We start from the raw sequence: 14895 nt of genomic DNA on the forward strand, positions 1-14895 counted from the left end.
TTGAATATCCCTAAATAACGTTCGGCACGGCCCTTAAGAAACACAAAGGCACTGGAATGTACATTGAGTAGAAAGTGTATGTTTGCCCTTAGGACAGCAGTGGGCAAGATGCACCCATTTGAGTTCATCAGCTCATATTGCATGTAATGTGGAGTGACAGCAATGATGAGATAATGTTTTTCACCAGATCAGTAAATAAGGGCACTTGCTTTATTTTTATCTTGCCTAAAAGCTAGAGTATGTCCACTCAATTGAGCTCTGAATGATCTAAGACATGTGATAAGACCTTTTGTACCAACTACAGCCGCAGATGCCAATAATGGTACATTAATGAGCGTGAAGTTCACGTTTTCTTAGTAATGCAACAATAAAAGCATTTTGTATATTTTACTTAGTCCACAAAATATAAAAATGATCTTTATACACAAAAGTTCATTTGACCAGCACATTTTTGGAAGCAAGATTACTTTTTTTACTTTTTTTTTTTACATGCTCATAAGGTCTGATCGTTTAAGCCGGTGCTTTTTCTCGTGTCATGTTGGTGGCACATCTCAATGGTATATGCTGCGTTAAATATGGATTAGGTGCGTGGAAATGATTGCTGGATTTAGATGCTTTGTGTCAAAATGGGCAAGCATAATATCCATCCTAATCCCTTTTTACAGACATTTTGGGTGGTAGCCTAGTGTGCTGGCAGTGACTGAGTGCTCTCATTATGCATTACATCCAGTATATCATAAATGTGTTGGACTGTTGCAATAACTTAAAAGCTGGATTGTTTTGTTTGCAATATTGAATAATGGCAACACTGTTTTAGTGCATTATCATTACATTAGAGTCACTAAAAACATAATGAAAGTCCTCATGACATGTAATTTGTAACAAAAAGCAGTTTTAATAGCCAAAAAGATTTAAATAATAAGTATGTAATTTATTATAGCATATTAATAATAATTGTAATATTTTTTATATAGTAATTGGGTAAATTATTAGCATTTTAACAATTGATTTATTATAGCTTTTTTTAATAGCCAACCCCTAATAGCAATATTATTATTATTTTTATAGTATTTTTTTTCTTTCTCTCATTTATATGCACCTTTTCGACATACTATATCGAAATAAATAGACATTTATTTATTACCTTTAGTAATTGCAGAAAAAGCTTGAAAAAAATCTAATGTATAGCACTGTAAATAAAGCCTGTTCATGTTGGCTGTGAATGATTGTAAGTTTTGGTCCCTTTTTTTTCAACACAAGGGGTGTCAGAACCCCCACCCTACCATCACAAAAGCCCTTACTCTGCAGGGGTGGAGGCGTTATTGTCTACCAGTCTGGTCCTGGGTGGAGTCTTTCTCCTTCTCCCCCTTGGGATCTGCATATTTATGTCCGGCCCCAAAGCTGGTACTACTCCCAGAATGCCTCATGGTGTAAGTGGGCCTCAGCAATAAACAGCATGTCTCCCCGCCCCAAACAAAAGCCTCCACAGAGAGATGAGGGAGGCATGTTACTGTGCTAAAACTACAGATCAAATTTTATTCTCATTTAACATAAGTGTGTCCAAGTGACTGCGATTGGAAAAAAAGAAAAAACGGTATGGGTCATAGATGTGGCATGGTGGTTATTGTGCCTCAGTTGAGCGGTTCTTATTCTCCAAATGATTTCAAGATGACTGGAAATGGTTTGTCAGAGTTACAGTAATTAATTATGTTTGTTTTTTAGCAGTTATTAGTTTAATTACTATGTCAGATGGAGGCCAATAAAATACCAGCATGTGTTTTGTTCAATGTTTATTTTTAGCATTAAAACTACAGTTTAAACTATGACTGTGTATCAACAGTATTGCAACTGTCAGGGATTGGCGTTTATTTGCAATATTATTGGAACATACTGGGCATGGGTCACGCAGGATAAAAAGCAATAGTATTTATCATGAAACCCAAAATTAGAGTTTTATTTATTAATTGTATAAATATTTAAAATTAAATAAAAATTACAATTATTTATTATTATTAACATTCTATATTTTTCTTGTCTGTCCATACAGCCCTTTCATCCCATGGTGAACTTGGAGTGCTCTACTGAAATACGCCCATTCCTGTGTGCCCTTTACGCACCCGTGTGCACAGAGTACGGCCGTGTGACCCTGCCATGTCGGCACCTGTGCCAGCGTGCCAAGAGCGATTGCTACAAGCTCATGGACATGTTTGGGGTCAGCTGGCCAGATGAGATGGAGTGTAGCAGGTACAGGATCAGTTTTATGAAGTTCCGCAGCAACATCTTTGATATATCATATTCTGAAATGACACACTTGTCTCTTAGGTTTCCAGAATGTGACGAGTCTTACCCCCGAGCGATAGACCTGCTCCCGAGCAGTGACAGCACGGAAGAATCTCCCTCGTCAGTTCAGCGGGAATATGGCTTCTGGTGCCCACGAGAGCTGAAGATCGAGCCCGACTTGGGCTACTCATTCATGGGTGTCCGCGACTGCTCACCTCCCTGCCCGAACATGTACTTCCGCAAAGATGAGCTCATCTTCGCCCGCTATTTCATCGGCGTCATTTCCATTGTCTGCCTCTCGGCGACGCTCTTCACCTTCCTGACTTTTCTCATTGACGTCGGGCGCTTCCGCTACCCCGAACGGCCCATCATCTTCTACGCGGTCTGCTACATGATGGTGTCCCTGGTCTTCTTTCTGGGCTTCCTGCTGGAGGAGCGCGTGTCGTGCAACTCAGCGATCCCGGGTCGTTTCCGCACCTCCACCGTCACCCAGGGCTCCCACAACAAGGCCTGCACGCTGCTCTTCATGACACTCTACTTCTTCACCATGGCAGGAAGCGTTTGGTGGGTCATTCTCACCATCACCTGGTTCCTGGCGGCTGTTCCCAAATGGGGAAGTGAGGCTATCGAGAAGAAGGCTTTGCTGTTCCATGCGGTGGCCTGGGGCGTTCCGGGGGCCCTCACCATCACCCTCATGGCCATGAACAAAATCGAGGGTGACAGCATGAGCGGCGTTTGTTTCGTGGGGCTCTACGACCTCATGGCCTTGCGCTGGTTCCTCCTGGTGCCTCTCGCACTGGATGTGGTCGTAGGTGTGGTGCTGCTGTTAGCCGGTATCGCGGCGCTAAATCGGGTCCGTATGGAAATTCCCCTAGAGAAGGAGAACCAGGACAAACTGGTGAAGTTCATGATCCGAATCGGCGTGTTTTCGGTCCTGTATCTGGTGCCACTGCTGACAGTCATTGGATGCTATCTGTACGAGCAGAGCCACAGATCAGTGTGGGAGACCACTTGGGTACAGGAGCGCTGCAAAGAGTACCACATCCCCTGCCCCTTTAAGGTAAGAATCCCTTATGAAATACTTGCATTATTGTTTTTAAGGCTGCATTTATTTGCAGTACAGTATTATTATACAGTAAAAACAGTAATACTGTGAAATATTATCACAATTTAAAATAACTGTTTTCCATTTCAATACATTTTAAAATATTCTGTGATGATAAAGCTGAATTTTCAGCATCATCCAGTCTTCAGTATCACATGATCCTGATGATGATTTGGTGCTCAAGAAAGATTTATTATTATTATCAATCATGAAAACAGTTGTGCTGCCTACCGAGCGGTTCAGTACAGTACAGCACTATTCGGGACCGTAAACCCTGATCAGGCTTGCGTTTCCACCGCCAACAGTACGCTTATGATAGGCGTGGTGCAGTGATTGACATCATCCTCGCACGAAAAAGAAAGCGATACAGTAAACAACAATGGAGGTCATATAGCAGATCTTGTTCTTGCTTCTCGGCATGTGGCTGTTGTCACAAGAAGAAGACCCGCTTTGTTTGAGCCAAGGCTGCAAGGAAAAACCCAGCGAAAAAGCATGCGTAAGTGATGATTCTCTGTCAACCAATCAACGTTTTGCAGTGAGTCTAGCTCCACCCTTTAGTACCAGACTACTGCGCTAGGTACTCCAACCAAGTATAGGTTTCTGCAGGATAGTAATAGGAGTTACCAGATCAGTGGGCGAGGCCAAAAACAGAGAAGCGTTTTCCACTGCGTTACCGGATTTGCCCACATCACAGTGTGTGCAGGGTTTAGGGGTGGGGTCGGGTGAAGGGGATCATTTTCATTGCCTGGTTTATAAACACCCATCAGTTTGAAAACACCCACAAATTTAGAAACGCCCACTTTTGTTCTGCAGAGACCCCATACTCACTCCAACAGAAGGGTGGCAAAAAATTAGGGTATCATTCACAACTTCTGACAATGGAAACGGCAAAAATTGCGTACCGAACTGTACTGAACCATACCGCTCGGTGGAAACGAGCCATATTATTGTGGGAACTGTGATACTTTTTTTTTCAGAGGAAAAAAAAAACAGGATTTATCTGAAATGGTTTTTGTAACAAAATAAAGGCAATCAATTGAATGCATCCTTGCTGGAAAAAAAAACTATTAATATCTTTTTTTTATTATTTACTGACCCCAGACAAAAAAATCTGTAGGGTATATTCATAGTTTAACTTAAGTGTTAAAACGTTGAATATGCATTTATTTTGTATATAATTATTTATGTGAACTTTGTACAGAATTACTAGGAAAAAATACAAAACGTTAAAAAAAGAGCCCCAACCTTCTGCTTCCATTGACCTCAAGTGAAATTGTACTACTGTGCTTGTTGTGAATAATTGAAGGCATCCACAGTCTCCTGCCAACTCTGTCCTCACTCTATGTTAGGAAATGTTTTAGTCTATAAAATATTCACTGTTATGACTAAGTGGCTTTAAAAATGGTCACTTACATACATTTCTGGCCTTCGATGAAGCTCAACAGTAAAAATATATTTGACACAAAATGATGACAGTGTTTTTATATGTCTAGAAAAATGTTGGAAAATGTCCATGAAAATCATTTCCAGGGGGTAAAAAAAATATTTTTTGACACTGGGTTCATCAGACATTTACAGCTGCATATTTCATCATACAGCCGCAGCTGCACGGAATATATCTGTGAATGAATATGTCTTGCATGATGCAAACAAACCAAAATATTGTCATGGAAGGTTTCAGCTTCACCTCAGTAAAAATCTCAGCAATGATGTTTGTGTGTGTGTGTGTGTGTGTGTGTGTGTGTGTGTGTGTGTGTGTGTGTGTGTGTGTGTGTGTGTGTGTGTGTGTGTGTGTGTGTGTGTGTGTGTGTGTGTGTGTGTGTGTGTGTGTGTGTGTGTGTGTGTGTGTGTGTGTGTGTGTGTGTGTGTGTGTGTGTGTGTGTGTGTGTGTGTGTGTGTGTGTGTGTGTGTGTGTGTGTGTGTGTGTGTGTGTGTGTGTGTGTGTGTGTGTGTGTGTGTGTGTGTGTGTGTGTGTGTGTGTGTGTGTGTGTGTGTGTGTGTGTGTGTGTGTGTGTGTGTGTAAATGCTTGAGGCAGTGTGGGATTGGTTTTAATGAGGCCTTGTTTACTGCAACTTCTATTCTGTTGTGGCGAAGAGAAAAGGACAGATTTGTACCTCAGTACTTCATGACGTGCTATGAAGTGTATTGCTATAAATAGCAGATCTCTAGTTGCACTGCAGAAAGTGATGTCATCATACAGTGGCCACACAGTATTTGGACACTAAAATTGTATAAATCTCAGAATTATATTGCATTATATAACAAAATACCAAACCAGGTGGCATATTTTTAGGAAAGAAAGGACAAGCCGCTATATAAGCAAACAACATTTGTTAGGTTTCATTCGATTAAACTGTAAAAAAAAATGTATTGTTACATTTAGTCAAAATAGTGAAATGTCTTGATCTAGATTTTCATCATTTTGCAAGTGCCACTTGATTTGATATTTTTTATGCAATGAAATTCATTTTAAGTATGGCTTATATTGACTATCATTAGGTGTTTCCCTATGACATTAAATGAAATATGAATTAAATATGTAACAGTAATGTATATGAATGCATCAGAGCAGAAGAAATGCTCCATCCAAAGCAGAAAGAGAGTGAGTGTGTGTGTGTGTGTGTGTATTCGATAAAGAGGAGGACATGCATTTGTGTTGGCTGTAGCTATGTTTATGCCTTTGGCAATTGTGCAGTGAGCTGAGATAAAGCACTTCCCATCCACACAATCGCACATGCACAACCCCAGGGCTAAACTGACATCCAGAAATACCCTCACGCACACACTGCACGAGGTTACGAGCAAATACGGAGATCCGCAAGGGAAGGATGTTCCTACATGTTCTGATTGCAAATCACGTTTCACCTGTTCTTATGTTGCATGCTAAGCAAATGTGTGAAATAAATCTACTGCTCCTGTCTTCACAGGTGGAACAGACAAGCAGGCCAGATATCGCCTTGTTCCTCATCAAGTACCTGATGATGCTGGTGGTGGGCATCCCGTCAGTGTTTTGGGTCGGCAGTAAAAAGACCTGCTTCGAGTGGGCCGGTTTCTTTCACGGGCATCGCAAAAAAGAGTGAGTCTCACATAATGCTTGGCAAATTTCTAATATCAATGCTTAGGCCTACAGTGTAATACACACCTAAATGTCATGGGTTTGATTTCTAAGGAACACAAACTGATAATGGCCTAAAAAAAGATTTTACAGATTTTTTTTAATGTATTTATTGATTTTGTCTAAATATACACATTTATTTGTATAGTGCTTTTCACAATACATATCGTTTCAACCATTTCAACCACTACCATTCAAATGTTTGGTCAGAAATACTTTTTTTGGAAGATATACATAGGAAGATAAAATACATTCATGTTTTTACTATATTTTTGATCAAATAAATGCAGCCTTGCTACAAGACTTTTGAACAGCAGTGTATATTATATTATATTAATTTAGTAGTTATGGAATGGTTTAGTAGTTACGCATTTTGTCCAAATATATAAAAAATAAAGCTACATTTATTTTTAATTACAGTCATTTTAAATGCTACATTAAATGTAGGAATCACAACATTATATTGTACAGTATGAAAAAATAATATTTATTTTGAGATTTGCTAAAGATAATCTAAACAGAAAAAAATAGAGGAAATGAACAATTGAATATCCAAAAATTTCTACTAGTATCGTCTAATAACAGAAATGGTACAGATATATCATGCATCTGTCATATGCTTATACATTTTGATAAAAAATTTCCATTTGTGTATGCAATACTGATATTTTAATGAAGGACAGGAAGTAGCTACAGGAAATAGTTCAGTAAGTGTGTACTGTCTCATAGGGGTTAGTGTTAAAGGGTTACTTCAGCGATTTAGCATTAAGCTTTGTATCAGTAGAAACCCGGTAGTATATTCGAATGATCGTGCTTTCCCCCCTCATATCCCCCTGAGACGAGAGATTTATGTATTTTATGTCTGGAAAAAAGCTCCATTTCGCGTCATCAGAGGTTTTTTTTGCCAGAGGCTAGAGCAGGGGTCTCCAAACTCGGTCCTGGAGGGCCACTGTCCTGCAGAGTTTAGTTCCAGCCCCAAATAAACACACTTGAACCAGCTAATCAGTGTCTTACTAGGCCCAAGTAAGACACTGTTTAGCTGGTTCAGGGGCTTTAAATTGGGGTTGGAGCTAAACTCTGCAGGACAGTGGCCCTCCAGGACTGAGTTTGGAGACCCTGGGCTACTGGGAGTTAGTTCCGCATGTTTTCACCCCGCCCACAGGGGTAGGATCTCACTCACAGAATGTAAGACACAGACGCCCGCACGGACATTCATAAAGCCTTGTTTATACTTTCGCCTGGCTCTGCAGCCCGAGTCTCCGCTGACTGCGCGCGCTCCTCCCCAAACGGACTAGTGGTTTTTGCTCTCGCCGTTGTACTATTTTTTGAAACGACAGAGGACGACTCTGAGTAATTGTTCTATAAACCATCAGGAAACAGCGGTGAGAAGAAGTAGAAGAATGTACACAGGTGACAATATTTATTTTAGTACAGTTCACCAAAAACCACACTACAAAAAAATTGGGTAAAACTCAGTAAACCTTGATATTATTACTTGTGACATGAGAACAAAATGTATTCGCACATGTATACAATGAAATTAACGGTCTCTTAAATATTTCCTAATTTCACTAAACATTTTAATTTAGTTTCATGAAAAAATTTTTTTAATTAAACATGGATCTTTATTTTCAATAAAAGGGCTTATTTATGCTTTTGTAAGCTCATTTTGTAAATATAAGCAATTAATTTGTACGTGCAAACTGGGTGCCGGTGTGATGAGAAAAAAAATGCGCTGCACACCGGCACGTGAAATGTGGTCTCGCGCACTACCGCCCATGACGTCATTTTTGCCGCTGCGTGTTGAGTATAAACAAGGCTTAACGGAGCGGTGCAGAGCAAAGCGAGTGTTCTCAATGAATTCCTATGAAAGTTAAGCTTCCATAGGCATGAACTGAAAACGCGCCAGACTGGACACGCGCCGTGCGGCTGTGAATGAATGCCGTGCTCATTTTAGTTTCGGTTTAAAATTAGCACCAATTCGGGGGCGAGTTGCTTGAATTGTGGGTTCATGAAAACACAACAACAAAACGGTGCATGACAAACTCACTTAAATAGGCACATTTCGCTTTGAAACCAAATCTTCTGCGATCACCTGGTCTGTCATCTCCTCACTCTCTGATGAATTAGATCTGACTCCTGCTGCTAGTCTCATTCGGCTCGTGCTGTATTAAGCAGACACGTTCAGTTTTTAATTGTAGTGTCTGTTTTCTAACTGAACTCAATTATTTTATTACTATAAAGATCATAACGACGGTGGGGTGGTGCCGCAGTGGGCAAGAGATGTAACCGGTAGGCGTGGCTTGGGAGTGGCCTCGTATGGGAAGCGAAGCAAGTGCATTCTGGGAGTTGTTGTCTTTCATCCATATGAGCCAAAAATACATTTTCTGGTTATCTCAGTCTAGAAGGCATCAACTTCAAAAATAATTTCACATTTCTACTGCATAAATGACCCAAATTTAAATACACATGCATCTTTCCAGCGCTGAAGTACCCCTTTAAGGCTTCCTCTCTACACACCCCTGTCCCTTATATCAGGGCATTAACCTCCTCTCCCTCCCCTTGCCCCACTCCCCCCTCCCTCATTCATATGCCCTCCGCCTTCCCCCTCTCTCTTCCTTCACTCCTCTGTCTCTCCCTCCCCTCTTTACCGTCCTTCTCCCCCGTCTCTGCCACCCTCAGCAGTGCAGTGCACGAGAGCAGGCAGGTGCTGCAGGAGCCCGACTTCACCCAGCTCCTCCTCAGGGACCCCAACGCCCCAGTGGTGAGGAAGTCCAGAGGCACCTCAACGCAGGGCACCTCCACTCACGCCTCCTCCACACACCTCGCCATGCTGGACGAGCCCCCCAGCGCCAGCACCAGCCGCGCCAGCAGCGTGCGCAGCAAATCGAGCAGCTTCCACGGCAGTCTGCACCGATCCCGAGATGGAAGGTGAGGCCTTTCAATTCAAATTTAACCTCATCAGTAGGAATGGAAATATGAGGACATTTGACTATATTTTGATCCGATTTTTTTTTTTTTCATTTGATTTCATTTGTAATCATTTACAATATTAATATTTTTACTGCATTTTTGCTTAAATAAATGCTGCCTTGGCGAGCATAAGAGTCAAAAAAGTCATGGATGAATCATTCAAAACAAGAAACAACTAGATGGAGTGAATTCTCTACTTCTACTAAACCAAATTCAGCAAATGTCCCAGGATAATAGTGCCCCCATTGTGCACAGCTGGACGAAACCTACAGCTGCCTTCCAGATCAAAGATGTCATTCTGTTTCCCGTATTCAGGTACACAGCTTGCAGTTATCGTGGTGTCGAGGAACGTCTGCCTCACGGGAGCACCCTGCGCCTCAATGATCCGCTCCAGCACTGCGGCGTCAACCGCCTCGACAGCCATTCGCGGCACGGCAGCCTGCAGCGTCTGGAAAGCCAATCACGGCACGGCAGCGCGCGGGACCTCAGCATCACAGCGCAGGCCATCCAAAGCAGCCCTGGCAACGGCATTCACCGCGTCGTAGAGGAGGACGCGACCAAGGCGTGAACTCTAACGTGCCAAAAATAAAGACCAAATGAGTAAAGAGAACATGGACTCTTCTGGCACGAAACTCCTCACAATGGATCGCACAAATGAGAGCATTCAAAGGGGCGTTCCCTGGGAACTGAACCCGAAAAAACCTTGCCGTTGTTTTCGCCTTGTGCTACTAGTTGAGCTACATGAATGAAATGGACTTCTTGAATTCATTTACTTTAAAATAAGATCAGTTATGGAGGATGCCAGACACTTGAAATTGTGCAACAATGACGTGCACTACCGTTAGAAGGTTTGCGGTCAGCAATTTGTTGTTTTAATCTTAAAGAAATTCAAACTTTTATTCGGCACAGATCCATTCAATTTGATCAAGAGACCGTAAAGACATGTTACAAAAGATTTCTATGTCAAATAAAGATGGTTCTTTTAAACTTTCTATACCTCAAAGAATCCTGAAAAGGTGTTTATAAGCACCAAATCAGCATATTAGAATGATTTCTGAAGGGTCGTGACATTTGAAAAATCCAGCTTTGCCATCTGAAATTCAACTTTTTAAAGGCAGTCTTGGAAAAAAATTCTTTCAAAAACATTATGAAATCTTTCAGACCCCAAACGGATCGGTAGTGCACGTCTGTTCTGTTAGCTTTTCTCAAGTAAAATCTGTGTGGAACTTCTCGTCAGACGGGTCCTATATAAACAGGGTCAAACGTAAGGGCTTTTGATACGTCACAGTTCTGTGATGTGTTGAGGCGCTTGCGGTTTTATACTCCCGTGATTTTTACACTACAGATGTTTCTTTCCATTGTTTGTTGCACTTTTCACCTTTTTGTAGAACAGAACTAGTGATGGATACCGACATCCTGCACATTTGGGTCGAATTTAAAAAAATAGTTCACCCAAAAATGAAAATTCTGTCATTTACTCACCCTTGTGGCATTCCAAAAAAAAAAATCCCCCTGTGGAAGACAATATAATTTAAAGGGATAGTTTATCCAAAAAATGAAAATTCATATACTCACCCAAACCTGTATGAATTTTTCTTTCTTCTGCTGAACACAAAAGAAGATATTTTGAAGAATGTTGGTAACCAAACAGTTGAAGGGGAGAAAATGATGGAAGTCAATGGGGTCTGTCAACTCTGGTTGTTTAACCATATTCTTCGAAATATCTTTTTTTGCATTCAGCAGAAGAAATTCATACAGGTTTGGAACAACTTGAAAATGGTCATCATTTACTCGCCTTCAATTTTGGGTGAACTGTCCCTTTAAGCAGAATGCCCAAGCTTCTCCTTTCCATAGGACCAGGGATATTTTGTTATCAAAATATAACAAAGCATCATAAAAAACATAAACAACATTACATTGCAAGCTGTCTTATATTTTTGGGGGGGAAAGTTATTAATTCGATAAACTTGTGTCCATGTGTCCTGTCGCTGAGGTTGAGGAAACAATGACAATTTTTCATTTTTGTGTGAAGAGCTGAATTAAAAAGAGGTCAAATGTAATTTTAGAATAGATATTGTAGGAATTTTTCGATTGGAAATTGGCATATATTTTACAACCAAGCTCTTTGTTGAGTTTTAGCACTAATAATAATTAGTTGAGTCATTTGTGACATTTACCGAAAACTGTGAAAAGCTTCTTTTTTTATATATAAACATGATTTATGTACAAAATAAAAGCACCACTCTCAACACAATCTTATCCATGTGTGTCATTTCCCTCCGTTTATTGAGTTACATCAGCGTCAGGTTAATATAGTAACGTCTCAATATATGCATAGTGGCCAGTTTATCCAGTCTTCGTTTGACCTTCCACCTTAAATACATCTGTGCAAAACCATTCCTCATTGCTTGAAGTGATATCCACCTTTTTCAAGTGAGCGAGAAACAATACAACCATGAAACGTATGGAATGGACATTTGACATGCAAAACTGTACAAATTATTAAAAAGCATATCCTAAGAAAAGAAAAAAAACTGAGATGAGAATGAGCTCGTATAAGTGTGTGTGTGTGTGTAAGAGGTTGCTGAGGTTTCCATCCAAATGTTTTCCTGTTACTACTGGAATGATACTGCAAAACAGAGCCTTTTAACAAATTAATCCAATTGAGTGAGTTTCCCCATTTGTGGAACGAACAGTGAATCTGGTGCAGAAACCAAACAGAAGCCTACATGAGGCGGGAGACTCGCTTTCTAAACTAAATTAAATCAACTGCAAACAGAATATAGAACAAAGTGAAGTCTGTGTTGCTTATTAGACCTGCAGTTTCGGAGAAGTTTTAAACATATCTATTTTTTGTTGTTGTTGTTGGATTGAAAGTGCTACAAAAGCAATTTGACAACTACATAATGACAAATACATATTGGTTTTGTGTGAGCAGATTCTTGTAATATAGTTTAACCTTAGCAGTGGTGAATGTTTTAACACTTAGCGGTATAAAATTACTGTCATCCATGAAAAGATTTTCTGAAAAAACTCGTTTTTCCAGGGTAGAAAGTGCCAAACTACGTGGGCGAAGCAAAGTGTGTTGACTATTTCCCATACTGTAACCGTGAAACCATCCAGGAACAAAACGAAATGGCTTTTGTCTGTCTGCAAATCTCCAATTACACACGTTGGACAAGTTCCACAATTTGGACCTAATAGTTCCAGCAGAAATATGATATTTATATGCAACCTTGCTGATATTTGTACAGTTTTGGTCAATGCATAAAGCAGAAGTGAAGGACATTATGTAGTAAAACAGCTTGGCCTGCGTCTCACAAAAATATGAAAAGAAATAAAAATACACAAGGCAGTATTGTCTCAAAAAACAAAAGAAAAGAAAATGGCGCGAGTATATTAAAATAATTCTTTAAAAATAAAAGCAGTGAGATTTTTTTTTTCCACATAGTTTATCTCTTCAATATTTCCTTATTATATATTATACTATACTTTTAACCTATGTACATTACTGTGATGCGTTTTTCACAGGTCATGTTGGTTCACGGAAGGTTGGGATTACATGGAGACTGGCGGTAATGATGGTAACGGATTCCAAGATGTCGTCAGAAAGCCTCTAAATTCCTACAAATATAGGACAGGAAGCATTAGATGAGGTTGCATGACATCTGCGGCCTCTCATCCATTTAGCTGAAGTAACAAACGAATCACTGCACACATCACTTTTAAAAGCAAATAAAAAATATACATCATTGCGTTTTTTTCCTGGTAAATTCTATAATGGGATCATCATTCCCATATGTTCCACAGCTGAGGAGCAGAGTGAGGGACGTGACAGTATTGTCCACCTTGAAATGGCTAAATGATAAATAAATAAAAGTTCACCCCTAACCCCGGTCTATGTACAAACACCAGTAACAATTCAATCCAGAATGAATCCTCCACACTTTCAGCTTTGCGGGGTCGTTATCCAATGCGTGTCCCGGTCGCCCAAACATCCACGCGCACATACAAACGCTCTCATGGTGGTGTGGTTTTTTCCTTTGTATGTTCCCCAGTGGTGATCGTTTATGCAAATTAGGTGGGAGGGGCCTGTAGTGCCTGGGTGCGACTGTATGGGAGGGGGTGGGGCACTGTTACAGGCAGACTCAGAGTTTGTTGCGATTGGGTCACTGTTGAGTCCATCATGTGTCCCAACCTGCGCGGTCTGTGCTCTCCAGTGAGAGGGACTTTGCCTTGTGCGGGGAGGCGGGGCTTGGCGGGCTGCTGAAGGTGGAGCTGTTGGAGGCAGTGGAGTGCCGGGGCGAGTCAGAGTCCTGGAAAACAAAACAAAAAAATACTGTAAAAACAGAGACACTCACTACTGTAATAATCTAAGTCTAAAGGTTTACTTCAAAAACACAAGATGAAGACAATGGACATATGAAGTCTTTAGCTACACTATGCTTCAAAATGTATGGGGTCGGTAAGGCTGCATGTATTTGATTAAAATGAAGTAAAAAAAAAAATGTTTTATTTATTTTTGCAATTTAAAATAACTTTTTTCTTTAAATATACACTGATCAGGTATAACATTATGATCCTAATATTGTGTTGGTCCCCCTTTTGCTGCCAAAACAGCCCTGACCCGTCGAGGCATGGACTCCACTAGACCCCTGAAGGTGTGCTGTGGTATCAGGTACCAAGATGTTAGCAGCAGATCCTTTAAGTCCTGTAAGTTGCGAGGTGGGGCCTCCATGGATCGGACTTGTTTGTTCAGCACATCCCACAGATGCTCGATTGGATGGAGATCTGGGGAATTTGGAGCCCAAGTCAACACCTCAAACTCGTGCTCCTCAAACCATTTTTGCTTTGTGGCAGGAGCATTATCCTGCTGAAAGAGGCCACAGCCACCAGGGAAGTTTCCTTGAAAGGGTGTACTTAGGTTGGTGGTACGTGTCAAAGTAACATCCACATGGATGGCAGGACCCAAGGTTTCCCAGCAGAACATTGCCCAAAGCGTCACACTGCCTCCGCCGGTTTGCCTTCTTCCCATAGTGCATCCTGGTGCCGTGTGTTCCCCAGGTAAGCGACGCACACGCACCCGGCCATCCACGTGATGAAAAAGAAAACTTGATTCATCAGACCAGGCCACCTTCTTCCATTGCTCCGTGGTCCAGTTCTGATGCTCACGTGCCCACTGTTGGCACTTTCGGCGGTGGACAGGGGTCCGCACGGGCATCCAGACTGGTCTGCGGCTATGCAGCCCCATACGCCTTTCTATCAGAACCAGCATTAACTTCTTGACAATTTAAGCTACAGTAGCTCGTCTGTTTGATCAGATCACACGGGCCAGCCTTCGCTCACCACGTGCATCGCTGAGCCTTGGCCGCCCATGACCCTGTCGCTGGTTCACCACTGTTCCTTCCTTGGACCACTTTT

At 41.2% G+C, this 14895-nt stretch overlaps 2 protein-coding genes across 8 annotated transcripts in view; one reads left to right on the forward strand and one right to left on the reverse strand.

The window, feature by feature from the left end:
* fzd3a (frizzled class receptor 3a) overlaps window positions 1–11726 on the forward strand; it is a 19047-nt gene extending 7321 nt beyond the window's left edge. Inside the window, exons 3-7 of the mRNA XM_079831858.1 lie at window positions 2048–2244; window positions 2323–3340; window positions 6314–6462; window positions 9184–9432; window positions 9790–11726. Coding sequence (XP_079687984.1) covers window positions 2048–2244; window positions 2323–3340; window positions 6314–6462; window positions 9184–9432; window positions 9790–10042 — 1866 coding nt within the window. The 3' untranslated portion in view covers window positions 10043–11726. The remainder of the gene's footprint in view (window positions 1–2047; window positions 2245–2322; window positions 3341–6313; window positions 6463–9183; window positions 9433–9789) is intronic.
* Window positions 11727–11732: 6 nt separating this feature from the next.
* Window positions 11733–14895, reverse strand: part of cdc42bpab (CDC42 binding protein kinase alpha (DMPK-like) b) — an 80128-nt gene continuing 76965 nt past the window's right edge. For all 7 annotated transcript variants that reach the window (XM_079831865.1, XM_079831861.1, XM_079831864.1 and 4 more), the window contains one exon: window positions 11733–13790. In XM_079831865.1, coding sequence (XP_079687991.1) covers window positions 13659–13790 — 132 coding nt within the window. In that variant the 3' untranslated portion in view covers window positions 11733–13658. The remainder of the gene's footprint in view (window positions 13791–14895) is intronic.

This window comes from Gobio gobio, assembly GCF_949357685.1.
Source record: "Gobio gobio genome assembly, chromosome: 12".
Classification (NCBI taxonomy): domain Eukaryota; kingdom Metazoa; phylum Chordata; class Actinopteri; order Cypriniformes; family Gobionidae; genus Gobio; species Gobio gobio.